The sequence below is a fragment of the Somniosus microcephalus genome, unplaced genomic scaffold (assembly GCF_052327205.1).
Source record: "Somniosus microcephalus isolate GS21.2 unplaced genomic scaffold, FLI_Smic_1.0 unresolved_chr1, whole genome shotgun sequence".
Lineage (NCBI taxonomy): Eukaryota > Metazoa > Chordata > Chondrichthyes > Squaliformes > Somniosidae > Somniosus > Somniosus microcephalus.
The window spans coordinates 145,155,243-145,174,167 of NW_028225179.1; the positions used below are offsets into that span (position 1 = coordinate 145,155,243).

General features: G+C 50.3%; 1 protein-coding gene across 2 annotated transcripts in view; it reads right to left on the reverse strand.

Annotated features, from left to right (window-relative positions):
• Positions 1 to 884: 884 nt before the first annotated feature.
• The window catches only part of LOC147096193 (zinc-binding protein A33-like), a 32,897-nt gene continuing 14,856 nt past the window's right edge, over positions 885 to 18,925 (reverse strand). Inside the window, exons 6-7 of one of the 2 annotated variants that reach the window (XM_085975063.1) lie at positions 6,201 to 6,461; positions 885 to 1,205 (exon numbers count right to left, since the gene is read on the reverse strand). In XM_085975063.1, the coding sequence (XP_085831189.1) occupies positions 1,144 to 1,205; positions 6,201 to 6,461 (323 nt within the window). In that variant the 3' untranslated portion in view covers positions 885 to 1,143. Of the gene's footprint in view, positions 1,206 to 5,867; positions 6,462 to 18,925 lie in introns of those variants that run through there. The other variant, XM_085975062.1, reaches the window with a different exon arrangement.

Genomic DNA, 18,925 nt, shown 5'->3' on the forward strand with positions numbered 1-18,925 from the left:
ACCAGCCTTTACTAAGATGGCGGCAGTAGCGACGCTCGGCTGAGGCCCGCCCCTCCAGCCTTCACAAAGATGGCGGCGATCGGGGGCTGCTTGTTGACTGGGGCCGGGAGGTGCCTAGCTCGGTCGTGGGTGCAGAGGAGAGGCCCAGGCTTTGAGGCCTACAAAAACGGTGAAAGGTAGGAAAATTATAGAGGTTAGAGAAAAGATGTACAAATTAAATAACTTTTTTAAAAAACAATTTGTGTTTTAAAAGCAACTTCTTTTTCTGGAAATGTATATTTGAAAAGAAAGACGCAGAAAGCGGGAAAAAGAATGGAAGCAAGATGACGGCTTCTCACCTCGGTTCAGAACGATAAGGCCTGCCCACACACGCACCGATTGGTCAATCATCCTGTCACCGAAGCATAGGATTGGTCAATCGTCCTGCCATTCGACTCTAGGAGGGCCCTCCCGCATGCGCGACGAACCCGCCCCGCCATGCAGCGATTGGTCGACCGTCGGGTCGCTCGACCGTACGATTGGTCGACCTTAATGTCACTCTATGCTAATGAGCGGATAATGAGATGCTAATGAGCGGAATTTTGAACGTTTTTGGATACCGCGGGCGCAATTTTTGTCTCGCTGAAACGTAAATATGACCGTTCCGGAATCATAAGCTTTCTTTTGATGTAACGCACGTGTAGGTACGCTCTATAACTTTAAAGTGTATAGCCGGACAGACACACCGAAGGACGGACAGACAGACAGACAGACAGACAGATCTATCCTTTTATATATATAGATGTTAATCTAGTGAGTCTGTCATATCTCAAAGTGTTACATGCATCACAGTCGAAAGGGTCAAATCTTCAAAATGTCCATCATACTACGACCAGATTTGCTGAAATAACTACTCTCTGTGGTTAACAATGTTGATTTGCACAGGTATAGACAGGTAAGAGACTCGCCCAATCAGGAACTACCAATCCACCTAGAACCAACCAATGAGGTTGTTCTGTTTTTTCTCAATTCTACCAATCAGGACCCAGAAATTACAACAAAATGAACCAATAAAAGTTATTCAAACCTTTCTTTACTGATGTATTTTCACTGCCAGGTTGTATCCTCAGCTACCCCAACAGATACAGCTTAAAATACATGTTACTAGTAAATTCCCCGTAGCATTGCCGAGAGCTGGTTGAAGATATCGGTGTTTTCCATGAAAGCTGGTGGTGGAATTGGGAGAAAGAATTCAGAAACTCACCCCACAGAGCCTCCTAGTGTGCAGAGTCTGCAACTACATCACAGCAATGCTGACAGGGCACTTTACAATGGGAAATGTTGACACAAAAATAGAACCAAAAATGGTGATAATAGGAAGTAGGTTTGAGGACAGCCACTATGTGCCCTCCACAAGATTTTTAGTAATATATAGATAAATAACAAGCATATAGAAACTGAAACAATTACATAGAATACATCAGCATAACAGTCTATTCCTTCCTCCCTCATATACTTATCTAGCTTCCCCTGAAATACATCTATGCTATTTGCCTCAACTACTCATTGTGGTAACAAGTTCCACATTTCTCCTGAATTGAACAGCAAGTGCGAAGCTTGGTTGATATATAAATGTCAATCGAACCCAGAATAATTCAACTCACTTCTCCAACAGGATTAACAATAATCAAATGTTTGTTCTGAATCAGGCACAGAACAAAAGAGAACCTGAAGCAGCCTGATTGTCAAGTAGCTTTGCCCTAAAAAATCAACTGATTGCCATATTGGCCAGTGAAGCCACAGCCTCAGGATAAAGGGTAGGCCATTCAGGACGGAGATGAGAAGAAATGTCTTCACACAGAGGGTGGTGAATCTTTGGAATTCTCTAACCCAGTGGAGGCTGAGTCATTGGGTATTCTGGAGGGGGGCGGGTGAAAAAACAGTTGTCGTGGTGCATATAGTTACCAATGATATAGGTAAAAAACAGGATGAGGTCCTAAAAGATGAATATAGGGAGTTAGGTGGTAAATTAAAAAATAGGATCTCAAAAGGTAGTAATCTCAGGATTGCTACCAGTGCCACGTGCTAGTCAGAGTAGAAATAGAAGGATATTTCAGATTAACACATGGCGAGAGGAATGGTGCAAGGGGGAGGGATTCAAACTCCTGGGACATTGGAACCGGTTCTGGGGGAGGTGGGACCAGTACAAACTGGATGGTTTGCACCTGGGTGGGACCGGGACCAATGTCCTAGGGGCAGTGTTTGCTCGTGCTGTTGGGGAGGGCTAAACTAAAATGGCAGGGGGTTGGGAACCTGTGCAGGGAGACAGAGGAAAGGGAAGCAAGGATAGAAACAAAAGACAGGAAGGAGAAAAGCAAAAGTGGAAGGCAGAGAAATCAAGGGTGTAAGTCAAACAGGGCTACAGTAAATAATCATTCTAAAAGGACTAAGAGTGTTAAAAAACAAGCCTGAAGGCTTTGTGTATTAATGCGAGGAGCATTTGTAATAAGGTGGATGAATTAGCTGTGCAAATAGATGTAAACGGATGTGATGTAATTGGAATTACGGAGACATGGAACCAGGGTGACCAAGGTATTCAATATTCTGGAAGGACAGGCAAAAAGGAAAAGGAGGTGGGGTAGCATTGCTGGTTAAATAGATTAACACAATAGTAAGGAAGGATATCAGCTCTGATGATGTGGAATCTGTATGGGTAGAGCTGAGAAATACCAAGGGACAGAAAACATTAGTGGGAGTTGTATACAGACCACCAAACAGTAATGCTGAGGTTGGGGATGGCATTAAATGGGAAATTAGAGACGCGCGTGCAATAAGGGCATAGCAGTTATCATGGGTGACTTTAATCTACATATAGATTGGGCTAATCAAATTAGTAACAATACTGTGGAGGAGGAATTCCTGGAGTGTATACAGGATGGTTTCCTGGACCAATATGTCGAGCAACCAACTAGAGATCAGGCCATCTTAGACTGGGTATTATGTAACGAGGAAGGATTAATTAGCAATCTTGTTGTGTGAGGCCCCTTGAGGAAGAGTGATCATATGTTTGAATTCTTCATTAAGATGGAGAGTGAAGTAGTTAACTCAGAGACTAGGGTCCTGAATTTAAATAAAGGAAACTAAGATGGTATGAGGCGCGAGTTGGCTAGGATGGATTGGGGAACGTTACTTAAAGGGTTGACGGTGGATAGGCAATGGCAAACATTTAAAGATCGCATGTATGAACTACAGAATTTGTTCATCCCTGTTTGGCATAAAAATAAAACAAAAAAGGTGACTCAACCGTGGCTAACAAGTGAAATTAGGGATAGCATAAGATCCAAGGAGAGGACATGTAATTGGTCAGAAAAAGCAGCAAACCTGAGGATTGGGAGCAGTTTAGCATTCAGCAAAGGAGGACAAAGGGATTAATTAACAGGGGGAAAATAGAATATGAGAGTCAGCTTGCAGGGAACATAAAAACTGACTGTAAAAGCTTCTATAGATATGTGAAGAGAAAAAGATTGGTGAAGTCAAGCGTAGGGCCCTTGCAGTCAGAATCAGGGGAATTTATAATGGGGAACAAAGAAATGGCAGGCCAATTAAAGACATACTTTGGTTCTGTCTTCACAAAGGAGGACACAAATAACCTTCCAGAGGTGTCGGGGAACATAGGGTCTAATGAGAGGGAGGAATTGAAAAATCAGTATTTGTAGGGAAATAGTGTTAGGGATATTGACGGGATTGAAGGCCGATAAATCCCCAGGGCCTGATAATCTACATCCTAGGGTACTTAAGGAAGTGGCCCTAGAAATAGTAGATGCATTGCTGGTCATCTTCCAATATTCTATAGACTCTGGAATAGTTCCCATGGATTGGAGGGTAGCTAATGTAACCCCATTATTTAAAAAAGGTGGTAGCGAGAAAACAGGGAATTATAGATCAGTAAGCCTGTCGTCGGTAGTGGGGAAAATGCTAGAGTCCATTATAAAAGATGCAATAGCGGAGCACTTGCAAAACAGTGACAGGATCGGACAAAGTCAACATGGATTTACAAAAGGTAAACCATGGTTGACTAATCTACTGGAATTTTTTGAGGATGTAACTGGTAGAATAGATAAGGTGTGGTGTATTTGGGCTTTCAGAAGGCTTTCGATAAGGTCCCGCATAAGAGATTGGCGTGCAACGTTAAAGCACATGGGATTGGGGGTAAGGTACTGACTTGGATAGAGAACTGGTTGGCAGACAGGAAGCAAAGAGTTGGAATAAACGTGTCTTTTTCCGAGTGGCAGGCAGTGACTAGTGGGGTACCGCAGGAATCGGTGCTAGGACCCCAGCTATTCACAATATATATTAATGATCTAGATGAGGGAACTAGATGTAATATCTCCAAGTTTGCAGACGACACAAAGCTGGGTGGGCGTGTGTGCTGCGAGGAGGATGCAGAGAAACTCCAGTATGAGTTGGACAGGTTGGGTGATTGGGCAGATGCATGATAATCTGGATAAATGCGAGGTTATCCACTTTGGTGGCAAAAACAGGAAGACAGATTATTATCTGAACGGCAATAGATTGGGAAAAGGGGAAGTGCAACGAGACCTGGGTGTCCTTGTGCATCAGTCGCTGAAGGTAAGCATGCAGGTGCAGCAGGCGGTTGAGAAGGCAAATGGTATGTTGGCCTTCATAGCGAGAGGATTTGAGTAAAGGAGCAAGGATGTCTTGCTGCAGCTGTACAGGGCCTTGGTGAGACCACACCTTGAGTATTGTGTGCAGTTTTGGTCGCCTTATCTGAGGAAGGATGTTCTTGCCATGGAGGGAGTGCAGCGAAGATTTACCAGACTGATACCTGGGATGGCAGGAATGACGTATGAAGAGAGATTGAGTCGATTAGGCTTATATTCACTAGAGTTTAGAAGAATGAGAGGGGATCTCATTGAAACTTATAAAATTCTAACAGGACTAGACAGACTCGATGCAGGAAGGATGTTCCCAATGGCGGGGGAGTCCAGAACCAGGGGGTCACAGTCTTAGGATAAGGGGTAAGCCATTTAGGACTGAGATGAGGAGGAATTTCTTCACCCAGAGAGTGGTGAACCTGTGGAATTCCCTACCACAGAAGGCAGTTGAGGCCAACTTATTAAATATATTCAAGAAGGAGTTAGATATATTTCTTAAGGCTAAAGGGATCAAGGGATATGGGGAGAAAGCAGGGACAGGGTACTGAATTTGGAAGACATGCCATGATCTCATTAAATGGCGGAACAGGCTCGAGGGGCCGAATGGCCTACTCCTGCTCCTATCTTCTATGTTTCTATGTTAGGTCACACTGGAGATGGGTGTCAGGCTCCAAACACTGAGTATGCCTGCTAAAAGTTCCCCCAGACCTGAAACAACAAAGTTCTGCCACCTGCAAATGATCATCGGTGAAAACTCCTTTGTAATGGTGGAGCTGCAGCTGCTCATAAGCAAGCCACTTGTGAGGCCGCCAGGATTACCTGGCGTGTTCCAGAGGAGGCGTGAGGGATGGGGGGATGACTAAAAATTGGAAAGGCCTCTCAAAATGGGATTATAGAGGCTATTAAGTGGTTGTTAAGGGCATTAAGGGCCTAGCCCGCCTCTTGTAGGCGGGATGGAAAGGGGGTCAGAAAACACACTTTTGGGAAAATTGCTCGGAGATGGGATCGGGCCCTCCCACCATATTTGGGATCGGGCCCTCCCACCATATTTGGCGATTTTAACAACTCACACACCTCCAATCCCGCCACCTCGGGCCTGGCAAATTCAAGCCCAATGGGTGCAGTATCGGACCAGTGCACCACGATTTTCCAATAAGCTTCAGGCTGCCTGCACAGTCTCGCCGGAGGTGCTGAGTCTGGGAATATTGTGCCTGGTATAAGAAGCCATTTAATTTTATAAAGGGGTAAAACCCTCATCCTCCTGGATTGTTACTGTCCGGGGACAGATTTTCAGCGGGCCTGTGTTTTTACCCCCATCAGTGAGACATGGACTGAAGTAAGGATAGAGTTTCTCAGTGAATGTATCAGTGAAAGTGTAGAGATGGGACTTGTTATCTGAGTTATAAAAGGACACCTTCCCTCCCTCATAATCCAGGCAGACTCGAATCTTTTTCAGGTTTAGACACAGCTCTAAGCTTTTCCATGGTTTGGCACAAGCACAGTATTTATTCCCATCTCTCAGGTTCACTGCCCAGAATCCGTTACCTGGATTAAGGAAGACTTTCCCCTTCTTGATGATAGATTCCTTGGCCACACCCACATCCCAGTCAGTCTTGTTCCCCACCTCCACCTCCCAAAAATGTTTCCCTGATGTGAATCCCTCTGATCCTAGAATGCAGGCATAGGGTTCAAATCTCTCTGGATTGTCGGGAAGCTGCTGCCGTTTCCTGGTGTCTGTCACAGTGCTCAGGTCCTCAGACAGGAGAAGGAAAGGAGCTGCTGTATTTGGGTCAAAGGTCACTGGAGCTGGCAACAGAGGGACACAGATAGAAAGTTAGTCACTCATTGTAACTTTCACAGCCAGTTAGTGATTGGTAAAATCGGCAATGAACCAGAATTAGAAACTCAGCCTTTGAGGAAGAGGTTAAGCTGCGCACTGGGGAAACGGGAAGCCATTGTCGGGCGAAGGTTTTACTGGAGAGGGGGAGAGGCGGAGGGGGCACGCGGGAGTGAGAGGGGGGTGCGGGGGGGGAGTGGGTTGCACAGTGTAGGCGCAGGTGGGGGTGCAGGGCGGGGGGAGTGGGCGGACGGGCAGGCATGGGGCCGAGTGGGCATGTGACAGAGAGAGAGAGAGAGAGAGAGACAGAGGGCGTGAGAGAGAGACGAAGGATGCGAGAGAGAGCGAGACAAAAGGTGTGAGAGAGAGATACAGAGTGAGAGAGAGAAAGAGGGCAGGGGAGAGAGAGGGCACGTGAGAGAGAGTTAGAGGGCAGGTGAGAGACAGAGGGTGGAACACAGAGAGAGAGAGACAGAGGGTTTGAGAGAGAGAGAGACAGAGGGCGCGAGAGAGAAAGACAGAGGGCGCGAGAGAGAGAGACACAGAGGGTGAGAGAGAGAGAGAGGGCGCGAGAGAGAGACACAGAGGGTGAGAGAGAGAGAGAGGGTGCGAGAGAGAGACACAGAGGGCGAGAGAGAGAGACAGAGGGCGCGAGAGAGAGACAGGTATCATGAGAGAGAGAGAGGGCACGAGCGACAATGCTTTGAAGATTGGATCTCACCACTTGGGCTCCTTATCTCAAAATATATTCTCCATCACAGTACAAAAGCAACAATGATAACAGACAATGCTGGAAACACTCAGCAGGTTTTATGTCCTGAGGCTTTCCAGTATTTTCTGGGGGCTTTTCTCCATCACAGTGTATTATGATCTACAGCTTGGACCTGGGAGAGAGCAGCAGCGCGACCGGCGGGAGATAAAACCGGTGGATTCTGCGACGCCCGACCAGAGAGCTTGGACCTGGGAGAGAGCAGCAGCGTGACCGGCGGGAGATAAAACCGGCGGATTCTGCAAGGCCCGACCAGAGAGCTTGGACCTGGGAGAGAGCAGCAGCGCGACCAGCGGGAGATAAAACCGGCGGATTCAGCGAGGCCCGACCAGAGAGCTTGGACCTGGGAGAGAGCAGCAGCGCGACCGGCGGGAGATAAAACCGGCGGATTCAGCGAGGCCCGACCAGAGAGCTTGGACCTGGGAGAGAGCAGCAGCACGACCAGCGGCAGATAAAACCGGCGGATTCTGCGAGGCCCGACCAGAGAGCTTGGACCTGGGAGAGAGCAGCAGCGCGACCGGCGGCAGATAAAACCGGCGGATTCAGCGAGGCTCGATCAGAGAGCTTGGACCTGGGAGAGAGCAGCAGCGCGACCGGCGGGAGATAAAACCGGCGGATTCAGCGAGGCCCGACCAGAGAGCTTGGACCTGGGAGAGAGCAGCAGCGCAACCGGCGGGAGATAAAACCGGCGGATTCAGCGAGGCCCGACCAGAGAGCTTGAACCTGGGAGAGAGCAGCAGCGCGACCGGCGGGAGATAAAACCGGCGGATTCAGCGAAGCCCGACCAGAGAGCTTGGACCTGGGAGAGAGCAGCAGCGTGACCGGCGGGAGATAAAACCGGCGGATTCAGCGAGGCCCGACCAGAGAGCTTGGACCTGGGAGAGAGCAGCAGCGCGACCGGCGGCAGATAAAACCGGCGGATTCAACGAGGCCCGACCAGAGAGCTTGGACCTGGGAGAGAGCAGCAGCGCGACCGGCGGCAGATAAAACCGGCGGATTCAGCGAGGCCCGACCAGAGAGCTTGGACCTGGGAGAGAGCAGCAGCGTGACCGGCGGCAGTTAAAAGCGGCGGATTCAGCGAGGCCCGACCAGAGAGCTTGGACCTGGGAGAGAGCAGCAGCGTGACCGGCGGGAGATAAAACCGGCGGATTCAGCGAGGCCCGACCAGAACTTGGACCTGGGAGAGAGCAGCAGCGTGACCGGCGGGAGATAAAACCGGCGGATTCAGCGAGGCCCGACCAGAACTTGGACCTGGGAGAGAGCAGCAGCGTGACCGGTGGGAGTTAAAAGCGGCGGATTCAGCGAGGCCCGACCAGAGAGCTTGGACCTGGGAGAGAGCAGCAGCGCGACCGGCGGGAGATAAAACCGGCGGATTCAGCGAGGCCCGACCAGAGAGCTTGGACCTGGGAGAGAGCAGCAGCGTGACCGGCGGGAGATAAAACCGGCGGATTCAGCGAGGCCCGACCAGAGAGCTTGGACCTGGGAGAGAGCAGCAGCGCGACCGGCGGGAGATAAAACCGGCGGATTCAGCGAGGCCCGACCAGAGAGCTTGGACCTGGGAGAGAGCAGCAGCGTGACCGGCGGGAGATAAAACCGGCGGATTCAGCGAGGCCCGACCAGAGAGCTTGGACCTGGGAGAGAGCAGCAGCGTGACCGGCGGGAGATAAAACCGGCGGATTCAGCGAGGCCCGACCAGAGAGCTTGGACCAATTCAACAGCAGAGGAGAGAGGTAAAAAGTAATCCAAGTGTGACGTCACCAGGAAGCAGGTAAGTGATTGGTTGGTGAGTATTTCTTTTATTACAAGCTTAAATTCTGTGGTTTATATTTTCTTGGGTCTCTGGTGCAGTGGGGACAGTTGGTAAATAAACGCCCTAGAGTATATCTTTAACTGGTGGTATTGAATTAATTTAAATTAATTAAAGAGTAAGTCATGCCAGGAGAGCCCAGCCCCGTGTTATGCTCCTCTTGCTCTATGTGGGAATTCAGGGATGCTGCCGGTGTCCCTGGTGACCACGTGTGCCAGAAATGCATCCAGCTGCAGCTACTAACGGGCCGTATTGAGGCGCTGGAGCTGCGGATGGATGGGTTGTGGAGCATTCACGATGCTGAGAGGGTCGTGGATTACACGTTTGATGAGTTGGTCACGCCGCAGGGTAGGGCTGCACAGGCAGAAGGGAAATGGGTGACCACCAGGTGGAGCAGTAGAAGCAGGCAGGTAGTGCAGGAGACCCCTGTGGCCACCCCTTTCAAACAGGTATACCAATTTGGATACTGTTGAGGGGGATGACTCACCAGAGGAAGGCAGCAGCAGCCAACTTCCTGGCACCGGGGGTGTTGCTGCTGCTCAGGAAGGGAGGAAAAAGAGTGGGAGAGCAATAGTGGTAGGGGATTCTATCGTAAGGGGAACAGATAGACGGTTCTGTGGCCGTAGACGTGACTCCAGGATGGTTTGTTGCCTCCCTGGTGCCAGGGTCAAGGATGTCACTGAACGGCTGCAGGGCATTCTGAAGGGGGAGGGTGAACAGGCAGAGGTTGTGGTTCACATTGGGACCAACGACATAGGTAGGAAGAGGGATGAGGTCCTGCAACAAGAATTTAGGGAGCTAGGTAGCAGATTAAAGAGCAGGACCTCAAAGGTTGTAATCTCTGGATTACTCCCGGTGCCACGTGCTAGTGAGTATAGGAATAGGAGGATAGAGCAGATGAATGCGTGGGTAAAGAGTTGGTGCAGGAGGGAGGGCTTTAGTTTCCTGGATCACTGGGCCTGCTTCTGGGAAAGGTGGGACTTGTACAAGTCGGACGGGTTGCACCTGAACCAAAGCGGGACAAATATCCTTGCGGGGAGGTTTGCTAGCACTGTTCGGGGGGGTTTAAACTAAAATGGCAGGGGGTTGGGAACCTGTGCAGGGAGACAGAGGAAAGGAAAACAGGGATAAAAGCAAAAGATAGGAAGGAGAAAAACAAAAGTGGCAGTCAGAGAAATCAACGGTTTAAATCAAACGTGGCCACAGTAAATAATAATTCTAATAGGTCTAAGAGCGTTAAAAAAACAAGCCTGAAGGCTTTGTGTCTTAATGCGAGGAGCATTTGTAATAAGGTGGATGAATTGGCTGCACAAATAGAGGTAAACGAATACGATTTGGTTGGGATTACAGAAACGTGGCTCAAGGATGGCCAAGACTGGGAACTCAACATCCAGGGGTATTCGATATTCAGGAAAGATAGGCAAAAAGGAAAGGGAGGTGGGGTAGCATTACTGGTTAAAGAAGGGATTAATACAATTGTAATGAAGGATATTAGCTCTGATGATGTGGAATCTGTATGGGTAGAATTGAGAAATACTAAGGGGAAAAAAACATTAGTGGGAGTGGTATATAGACCTCCAAACAGTAAGGTGGAGGTTGGGGATGGCATTAAAAGGGAAATTAAAGAAGCGTGCAATAAGGGCACAGCAGTCATCATGGGTGACTTTAATCTACATATAGATTGGGCCAACCAAATTAGTAACAATACTGTGGAGGAGGAATTCCTGGAGTGTTTACGGGATGGTTTCCTGGACCAATATGTCGAGGAACCAACCAGAGATCAGGCCATCTTAGACTGGGTATTATGTAATGAGAAAGGATTAATTAGCAATCTTGTTGTACGAGGCCCCTTGGGTCGGAGCGATCATAATATGATCGAATTCTTCATTAAGATGGAGAATGAAGTAGTTGTCTCAGAGACAAGGGTCCTCAATTTAAATAAAGGAAACTACGATGGTCTGAGGAGCGAGTTGGGTAGGATTGAGTGGGGAATGGCGCTCAAAGGGTTGACGGTGGATAGGCAATGGCAAACATTCAAAGACCGAATGGATGAGCTACAGAATTTGTTCATCCCAGTTTGGCATGAAAATAAAACAAAAAAGGTGACTCAACCGTGGCTAACAAGGGAAATTAGGGATAGCATAAGATCCAAGGAGAGGACATATAAATTGGCTAGAAAAAGCAATAATCCTGAGGATTGGGAGCGGTTTAGGAGTCAACAAAGGAGGACAAAGGGATTAATTAAGAAAGGAAAAATAGAATATGAGAGTAAGCTAGCCGGGAACATAAAAACTGACTGTAAAAGCTTTCATAGATATGTGAAGAGAAAAAGATTAGTGAAGTCAAGCGTAGGTCCCTTACAGTCAGAATCAGGGGAATTTGTAATGGGAAACAAGGAAATGGCAGACCAACTAAATACATACTTTGGTCCTGTCTTCACAAAGGAGGACAGAAATAACCTCCCAGAGATGCCGGGGAACATAGGGTCTGATGAAAAAGAGGAACTGAAAGAAATCAGTATTTGTAGGAAAATGGTGTTAGGAAAATTGATGGGACTGAAGGCCGATAAATCCCCAGGGCCTGATGGTCTACATCCCAGGGCACTTAAGGAAGTGGCCCTAGAAATAGTAGATGCATTACTGGTCATCTTCCAGAACTCGATAGACTCTGGAACGGTACCCATGGATTGGAGGGTAGCTAATGTTACCCCACTATTCAAAAAAGGTGGTAGAGAAAAAGCGGGGAATTATAGACCGGTAAGCCTGACATCAGTAGTGGGGAAAATGCTAGAGTCTATTATAAAAGATGTAATAGCAGAGCACTTGGAAAGCAGTGACAGGATCGGACAAAGTCAACATGGATTTACAAAAGGCAAATCATGCTTGACTAATCTACTGGAATTTTTTGAGGATGTAACTGGTAAAATAGATAAGGGAGAACCAGTGGATGTGGTGTATTTGGACTTTCAGAAGGCTTTCGATAAGGTCCTACACAAGAGATTAGCGTGCAAAATTAAGGCACATGGGATTGGGGGCAAGGTATTGACTTGGATAGAGAACTGGTTGGCGGACAGAAGGCAAAGAGTTGGAATAAACGGGTCGTTTTCCGAGTGGCAGGCAGTGACTAGTGGGGTACCGCAAGGATCGGTCCTAGGACCCCAGCTGTTCACAATATATATTAATGATCTGGATGAGGGAATTGGATGTAATATCTCCAAATTTGCAGACGACACAAAGCTGGGCGGGAGGGTAAGCTGCGAGGAGGATGTCGGGAAACTCCAGTACGATTTGGACAGGTTGGGTGATTGGGCAGAAACATGGCAAATGCACTATAATGTAGATAAATGTGAGGTTATCCACTTTGGTGGCAAAAACAGGAAGGCAGATTATTATTTGAATGGCAATAGATTGGGAGAAGGGGAAGTGCAAAGAGACCTGGGTGTCCTTGTGCACCAGTCGCTGAAGGTAAGCATGCAGGTGCAGCAGGCGGTTAAGAAGGCAAATGGTATGTTGGCCTTCGTAGCAAGAGGGTTCGAGTACAGGAACAAGGATGTCCTGCTACAGTTGTACAGGGCCTTGGTGAGACCGCACCTTGAGTATTGTGTGCAGTTTTGGTCACCTTACCTGAGGAAGGACGTTCTTGCCATGGAGGGAGTGCAGCGAAGATTCACCAGGCTGATACCTGGGATGGCAGGAATGACGTATGAGGAGAGATTGTGTCGATTGGGCTTATACTCACTGAAGTTTAGAAGATTAAGAGAGGATCTCATCGAAACCTATAAAATTCTGTCAGGTCTGGACAGATTAGATGCAGGAAGGGTGTTTCTGATGGCCAGGGAGTCCAGAACCAGGGGTCATAGCCTAAGGATAAGGGGTAAGCCATTTAGGACTGAAATGAGGAGGAATTTCTACACCCAGAGAGTGGTGAACCTGTGGAATTCTCTGCCACAGAGGGCGGTGGAGGCTAGTTCATTAAATATATTCAAGAAAGAGTTGGATATATTTCTTGAGGCTAAAGGGATCAAGGGATATGGGGAAAAGGCAGGGACAGGGTACTGAATTTGGATGATCAGCCATGATCACATTGAATGGCGGAGCAGGCTCGAAGGGCTGAATGGCCTACTCCTGCTCCTATCTTCTATGTTTCTATGTTTCTATGTTACAATAAAAGGGCCAAGGAAGAGATCTGAGTCTTTAAAATGTCACGGTTCAGATGTGGTCGACAAGACATTGAAGTGAAGTATAACATGTATGGAAATTCATTATTGATTAAAGGATGTTTGTGTGAACTTTCAATCCTCCACTGGAATTTCTGGGCCAGGGATAATTATTCAGCAAAAATATCAAAAGGAAGCAGATCTGATAATTATGTATTTTTACAGAAATCTGACTAGTCAGTTATGAGTACAAATATATATCTATACTAGCTGGAGTGCCCGGCGGTGCCGAGGCTTTTTTGAGGGCATATTGTTGTTGGAAGAGAGAGAGAGAGTGACTGGGGGGGAGAGAGCGACTGGGGGGAAGAGAGAGAGCGACCGGGGGGAAGAGAGAGAGCGACTGGGGGGAAGAGAGAGAGCGACTTGGGAGAAGAGAGAGAGCGACTGGGGAGAAGAGAGAGAGCGACTGGGGGGAAGAGAGAGAGCGACTGGGGGGAAGAGAGAGAGCGACTGGGGGGAAGAGAGAGAGCGACTGGGGGAGGAGAGAAAGCGACTGGGGGGGAAGAGAGAGAGCGACTGGGGGGAAGAGAGAGAGCGACTGGGGGAAAGAGAGAGAGCGACTGGGGGGAAGAGAGAGAGAGAGAGCGACGGGGGGAAGAGAGAGAGCGACTGGGGGGAAGAGAGAGAGCGACTGGGGGGAGGAGAGAAAGCGACGGGGGGAAGAGAGAGAGCGACTGGGGGGAAGAGAGAGAGCGACTGGGGGAAAGAGAGAGAGCGACTGGGGGGAAGAGAGAGAGCGACTGGGGGGGAAGAGAGAGAGCGACTGGTGGGAAGAGAGAGAGCGACTGGGGGTAAGGGAGAGAGCGACTGGGGTGAAGAGAGAGAGCGACTGGGGGGAAGAGAGAGAGCGACTGGGGGGAAGAGAGAGAGCGACTGGGGGGAAGAGAGAGAGCGACTGGGGGGAAGAGAGAGAGCGACTGGGGGGAAGAGGCAGCTGTAGCTCCTATGATCGGAAAGCCCTGCAGCGGGTAGTCAAAACTGCCCAACGCATTACCAGCACACGGCTACCGACCATAGAGAACATCTATCAGAAACGCTGTTTACGGAGGTCACTGACCATCATCAAAGACCCCTACCCACCCCAGCCACAGTTTGTTCGCCCCCCTGCCATCTGGGAGACGCTACAGATGCATTCGCACCCGAACGACCAGATTTAGGAACAGCTTCTTTCCCAGGGTTGTCATCCTACTGAACTCTACAAATAAACTCTAAAGCCTGCACATCTGCCAATGCACTTTATTATGGTTATGTTTATGTTTATGTATTACAAGCCAAATGAACGTCGAATGTTAAATGTCTTAATGTAAATGTACACTCTCGGGAGCCGCAAGCCTACATTTCATTGTACTGCACTTGTGCACTAACAATGACAATAAAGTTGATTATTATTATTATTATTATAAGAGAGAGAGCGACTGGGGAAGAGAGAGCGACTGGGGGCAGAAGAGAGAGAGAGAGACTGGGGGAGAAGAGAGAGAGACTGGGGATAGAGAGAGAGAGAGACTGGGGTAGAGAGAGAGAGAGACTGGGGGAGAGAGAGAGAGAGAGACTGGGGGGAGAGAGAGAGAGACTGGGGAGAGAGAGAGAGAGAGACGGGTAGAGAGAGAGAGAGACTGGGGGAGAGAGAGAGAGAGAGACTGGGGGAGAGAGAGAGAGAGACTGGGGGGAGAGAGAGAGAGAGACTGGGGGAGAGAGAGAGAGACTGGGGGAAAGAGAGACTGGGGGAGAGAGAGAGAGAGAGAGAGACTGGGGGGAGAGAGAGGTTGGGGGGAGAGAGAGACTGCGGGGGAGAGAGAGACTGGGGGAGAGGGAGAGAGGGGGAGAGAGAGACTGGGGGGAGAGAGAGAGAGGGGGAGGGAGGGGGCAGAGAGAGAGGGGGAGAGGGGGCAGAGAGAGAGGGGGAGGGAGGGAGGGGAGGGAGGGAGGGGGGCAGAGAGAGGGGGAGAGAGGGTGAGTGAGGGGCGGGAGAGAGGGGGAGAGAGAGGGCGGGGAGAGAGGGGGAGGGAGGGGGCAGGGAGGAGAGGAGGAGGAGGGGCAGAGAGAGAGGGGGGAGGGAGGTGGCAGAGAGAGAGGGGGAGAGAGAGAAAGGGGGAGGGAGGGGGGAGAGAGAGAGGGGGAGGGAGGGGAGAGAGAGAGGGGGAGGGAGGGGGAGAGAGAGGGGAGGGAGGGGGGAGAGAGAGAGGGGAAAGGAGGGGGAGAGAGCTAGGGGGAGGGGGGAGAGAGAGAGGGGAAGGGGGGAGAGAGCTAGGGGGAGGGAGGGGAGAGAGAGGGGGAGGGAGGGGGAGAGAGAGGGGGAGAGGAGGGGGCAGAGAGAGAGGGGGAGGGAAGGGGGCAGAGAGAGAGGGGGAGAGAGAGAGGGGAGAGGGAGGGGGAGAGAGGGGGAGTGAGAGGGGAGGAGAGGAGAGAGAGAGGGTGAGGCAGGGGGGAGAGAGAGAGGGGGAGGGGGGGGAGAGAGAGAGGGGGAGGGAGGGGGAGAGAGAGGGGGAGGGAGGGGGGAGAGAGAGAGGGGAAAGGAGGGGGAGAGAGCTAGGGGGAGGGGGGAGAGAGAGAGGGGAAGGAGGGGGAGAGAGCTAGGGGGAGGGAGGGAGAGAGAGGGGGAGGGAGGGGGAGAGAGGGGAGAGGGGAGAGAGGGGGCAGAGAGAGAGGGGGAGGGAGGGGGCAGAGAGAGAGGGGGAGAGAGAGAGGGGGAGGCAGGGGGAGAGAGAGGGGGAGTGAGAGGGGAGAGAGAGAGGGTGAGGCAGGGGGGAGAGAGAGGGGGAGAGGAGGGGAGGGGGGAGTGGGAGAGGGGACAGGGGAGAGGGGAGGGGGGGAGGAGAGAGAGACAGAGGGAAGGAGAGAGAGAGGGTGAGTGGCCCGCGGCCGCAAATAGAGCCAAGCCCCGGGAACGGCGTGAGCAGCTTGAGGCTGTGAGAGACGGCCGGGCCCAGTTGCCGGGGTAACCCTTCCCCCCCTTCCCGCCCTCCCGAGCCCCACTCTCCGCCCTCCCGAGCCCCCGCCCTCCCGAGCTGGCTTCAAGACCGCCGATTGCGGCTGGGTCTGCGCTCGAGCCAAGCCCCGGGAACGGGCGTGAGCCGGCTTGAGGCTGTGAGAGAGGGCCGGGCCCGGTTGCCGGGGTAACCCTTCCCCGCCCTCCCGAGTCCCGCCCCCCGCCCAAGCCGGCTTCAAGACCGCCTATTCGCTCGCGCTCCGGGCTGGATGTTGACGCGCGCAGCTGACTCCCGCCCCCGCCCGCCTTTACTAAGATGGCGGCGATGGCTACACTCGCCTCAGTCCCGCACCACCAGCCTTTAGAAAGATGGCGGCGATCGCAGGCCGCTTGTTGAGCGAGGACGGGAGGGGCGTAGCTCGGACGTGGCTGGGCAACAGAGGCCCAGGCTTCGAGGCCTGGAAAAACGGTGAAAGGTAGGAAAATTATAGAGGTTAGAGAAAAGATTTACAAATAAATTTGTGTTTTAAAAGCAACTTTGTTTTTTTGCTGGAAATCTAGATTTGAAAAGAAACACGCAGAAAGTGGGAAAAAGAAATGAAGAGTTTGAAATCAAGATGGCGGCCACTCACCTCAACTCAGAAGCATTAGGCCCGCCCACACACGCACCGATTGGTCAACTGTCAGGTCACTGAACTGTAGGATTGGTCAATCGTCACATCACTCGACTCTAGGATGGCCCGCCCACACACGCAATGAACCCGCCCCCGTGACGCAGCGAATTGGTCGACCGTCGGGTCGCTCGACTGTACGATTGGTCAACCTTCACGTCACTCGATGCTAATGAGCGGAATTTTGAACGTTTTTTGTATACCGTCAGCACAATTTTTGTCTGACCAAAAAGTAAATATGCCTATGAGAATCCCCTAATGATAAGCTTTCTTTTGATATAACATACGCTCTATAACATTTGATTGTATAGCCGGACAGACAGAGAGACAGACAGAGAGACATACTGTTTTTATACTCGCTGGGGTGCCCGGCTTTGCCAGGGCTGTTTTGGGCTGGGCGGTTTAAATCGAGTGCAAGGCTTTGGTGCCGGGCAACATTTTAAATCGAGTCCCAGGCTTTTGGGCCCTGTCTCTGTCCCTTTGTGAATCTGCTGCCGGGCAACATTTCTACCTTTTAATACCTTGAAAGATGAAAGTGAAAGTACTTATAAAACGTTTTTGGTAAATCTTATGTTATTTTTAAAAGAGATACTAACTTTTTCAAAGCTGGATGATCAAAGTAGTTTGAGCTGGAAGCTGAAGTAATGGCAGTGAAACAATGGCTGCCAGATCCTGAGATGAAAACGATTAGTCCCGCCCACACACACACACACACCGATTGGCCAACCATCAGGGGGACCGTACTGTAGGATTGGTCAATCGTGATGGCACAGGATTGGTCGAACCTTGACGTCAGTCAATCAATGCTAAGTAGCAGATAATGAGTTTAATTTTGAAGGTTTTTTGCATAAGGGCGCGAACAATTTTCGTAACGACGAAAAGTAAATACACTTACGAGCGTCCCGGAAGCGTAAGCTTTCTTTGGAGGTAACGCGCGCATAGGTACGCTCTATAACTTTCGAGCGCATAGCTGGACAGACGCACACGTGAGGAAGACAGACAGAAGGACAGACAGACAAGGACAGACAGACAGATCGACTCATTTATTTATATATATAGATATATATATTTAGATATATATATTTTAGATATATAAAGCGGTTTGTCTCTCTGTTTGTCTGTTTGTCTGTCTGTTTGTCTTTCCGTCTGTCCGGCTATACAATCTAAAGTTATAGAGCGTACCTACACATATGTTATATCAAAAGAAAGCTTATCATTAGGGGACTCTAATAGCATATTTACTTTTTGGTCAGACAAAAATTGTTCAGACAGTACACAAAAAAGGTTCAAAAAACGGCAACATTCCGCTCATTAGCGTTGAGTGACGTGATGGTTGACCAATCGTACAGGGGATTAACCTGATGGTTGACCAATCGGTGCGTCATGGGGGGGCGTTTCATAGTGTTGAGTGATGTGACGCTTGACCAATCCTACACTTGAGTGACCTGATGGTTGACCAATCGGTGCGTCACGGGGGGCGTTTCATTGTGTGTGTGGGCGGGCCTAATCGTCCAGCCTCCTAAAACGTGGCCGCCATTTCTTTACTGCTAGAACCTTCTGACTTCAAGGGAAGAGAGCTACACTATTCAGCCAAGGTAACAAATTTATTTAGTATTAGCTGGAGTGCCCGGCGGTGCCGAGGCTTTTTTTGAGGGCATGTTGTTGTTGGAAGAGAGAGAGAGAGCGACTGGGGGGAAAGAGAGAGAGAGAGCAACTGGGGGGGAAGAGAGAGAGCGACTGGGGGGGAAGAGAGAGAGCGACGGGGGGAAGAGAGAGAGCGACTGGGGGGGAAGAGAGAGAGTGACTGGGGGGGAAGAGAGAGAGCGACTGGGGGGGAAGAGAGAGAGCGACTGGGGGGAAGAGAGAGAGCGACTGGGGGAAGAGAGAGAGTGACTGGGGGGAAGAGAGAGAGCGACTGGGGGGGAAGAGAGAGAGCGACTGGGGGGGGGAAGAGAGAGAGCGACTGGGGGGGAAGAGAGAGAGCGACTGGGGGGAAGAGAGAGAGCGACCTGGGGGGAAGAGAGAGAGCGACTGGGGGGGGAAG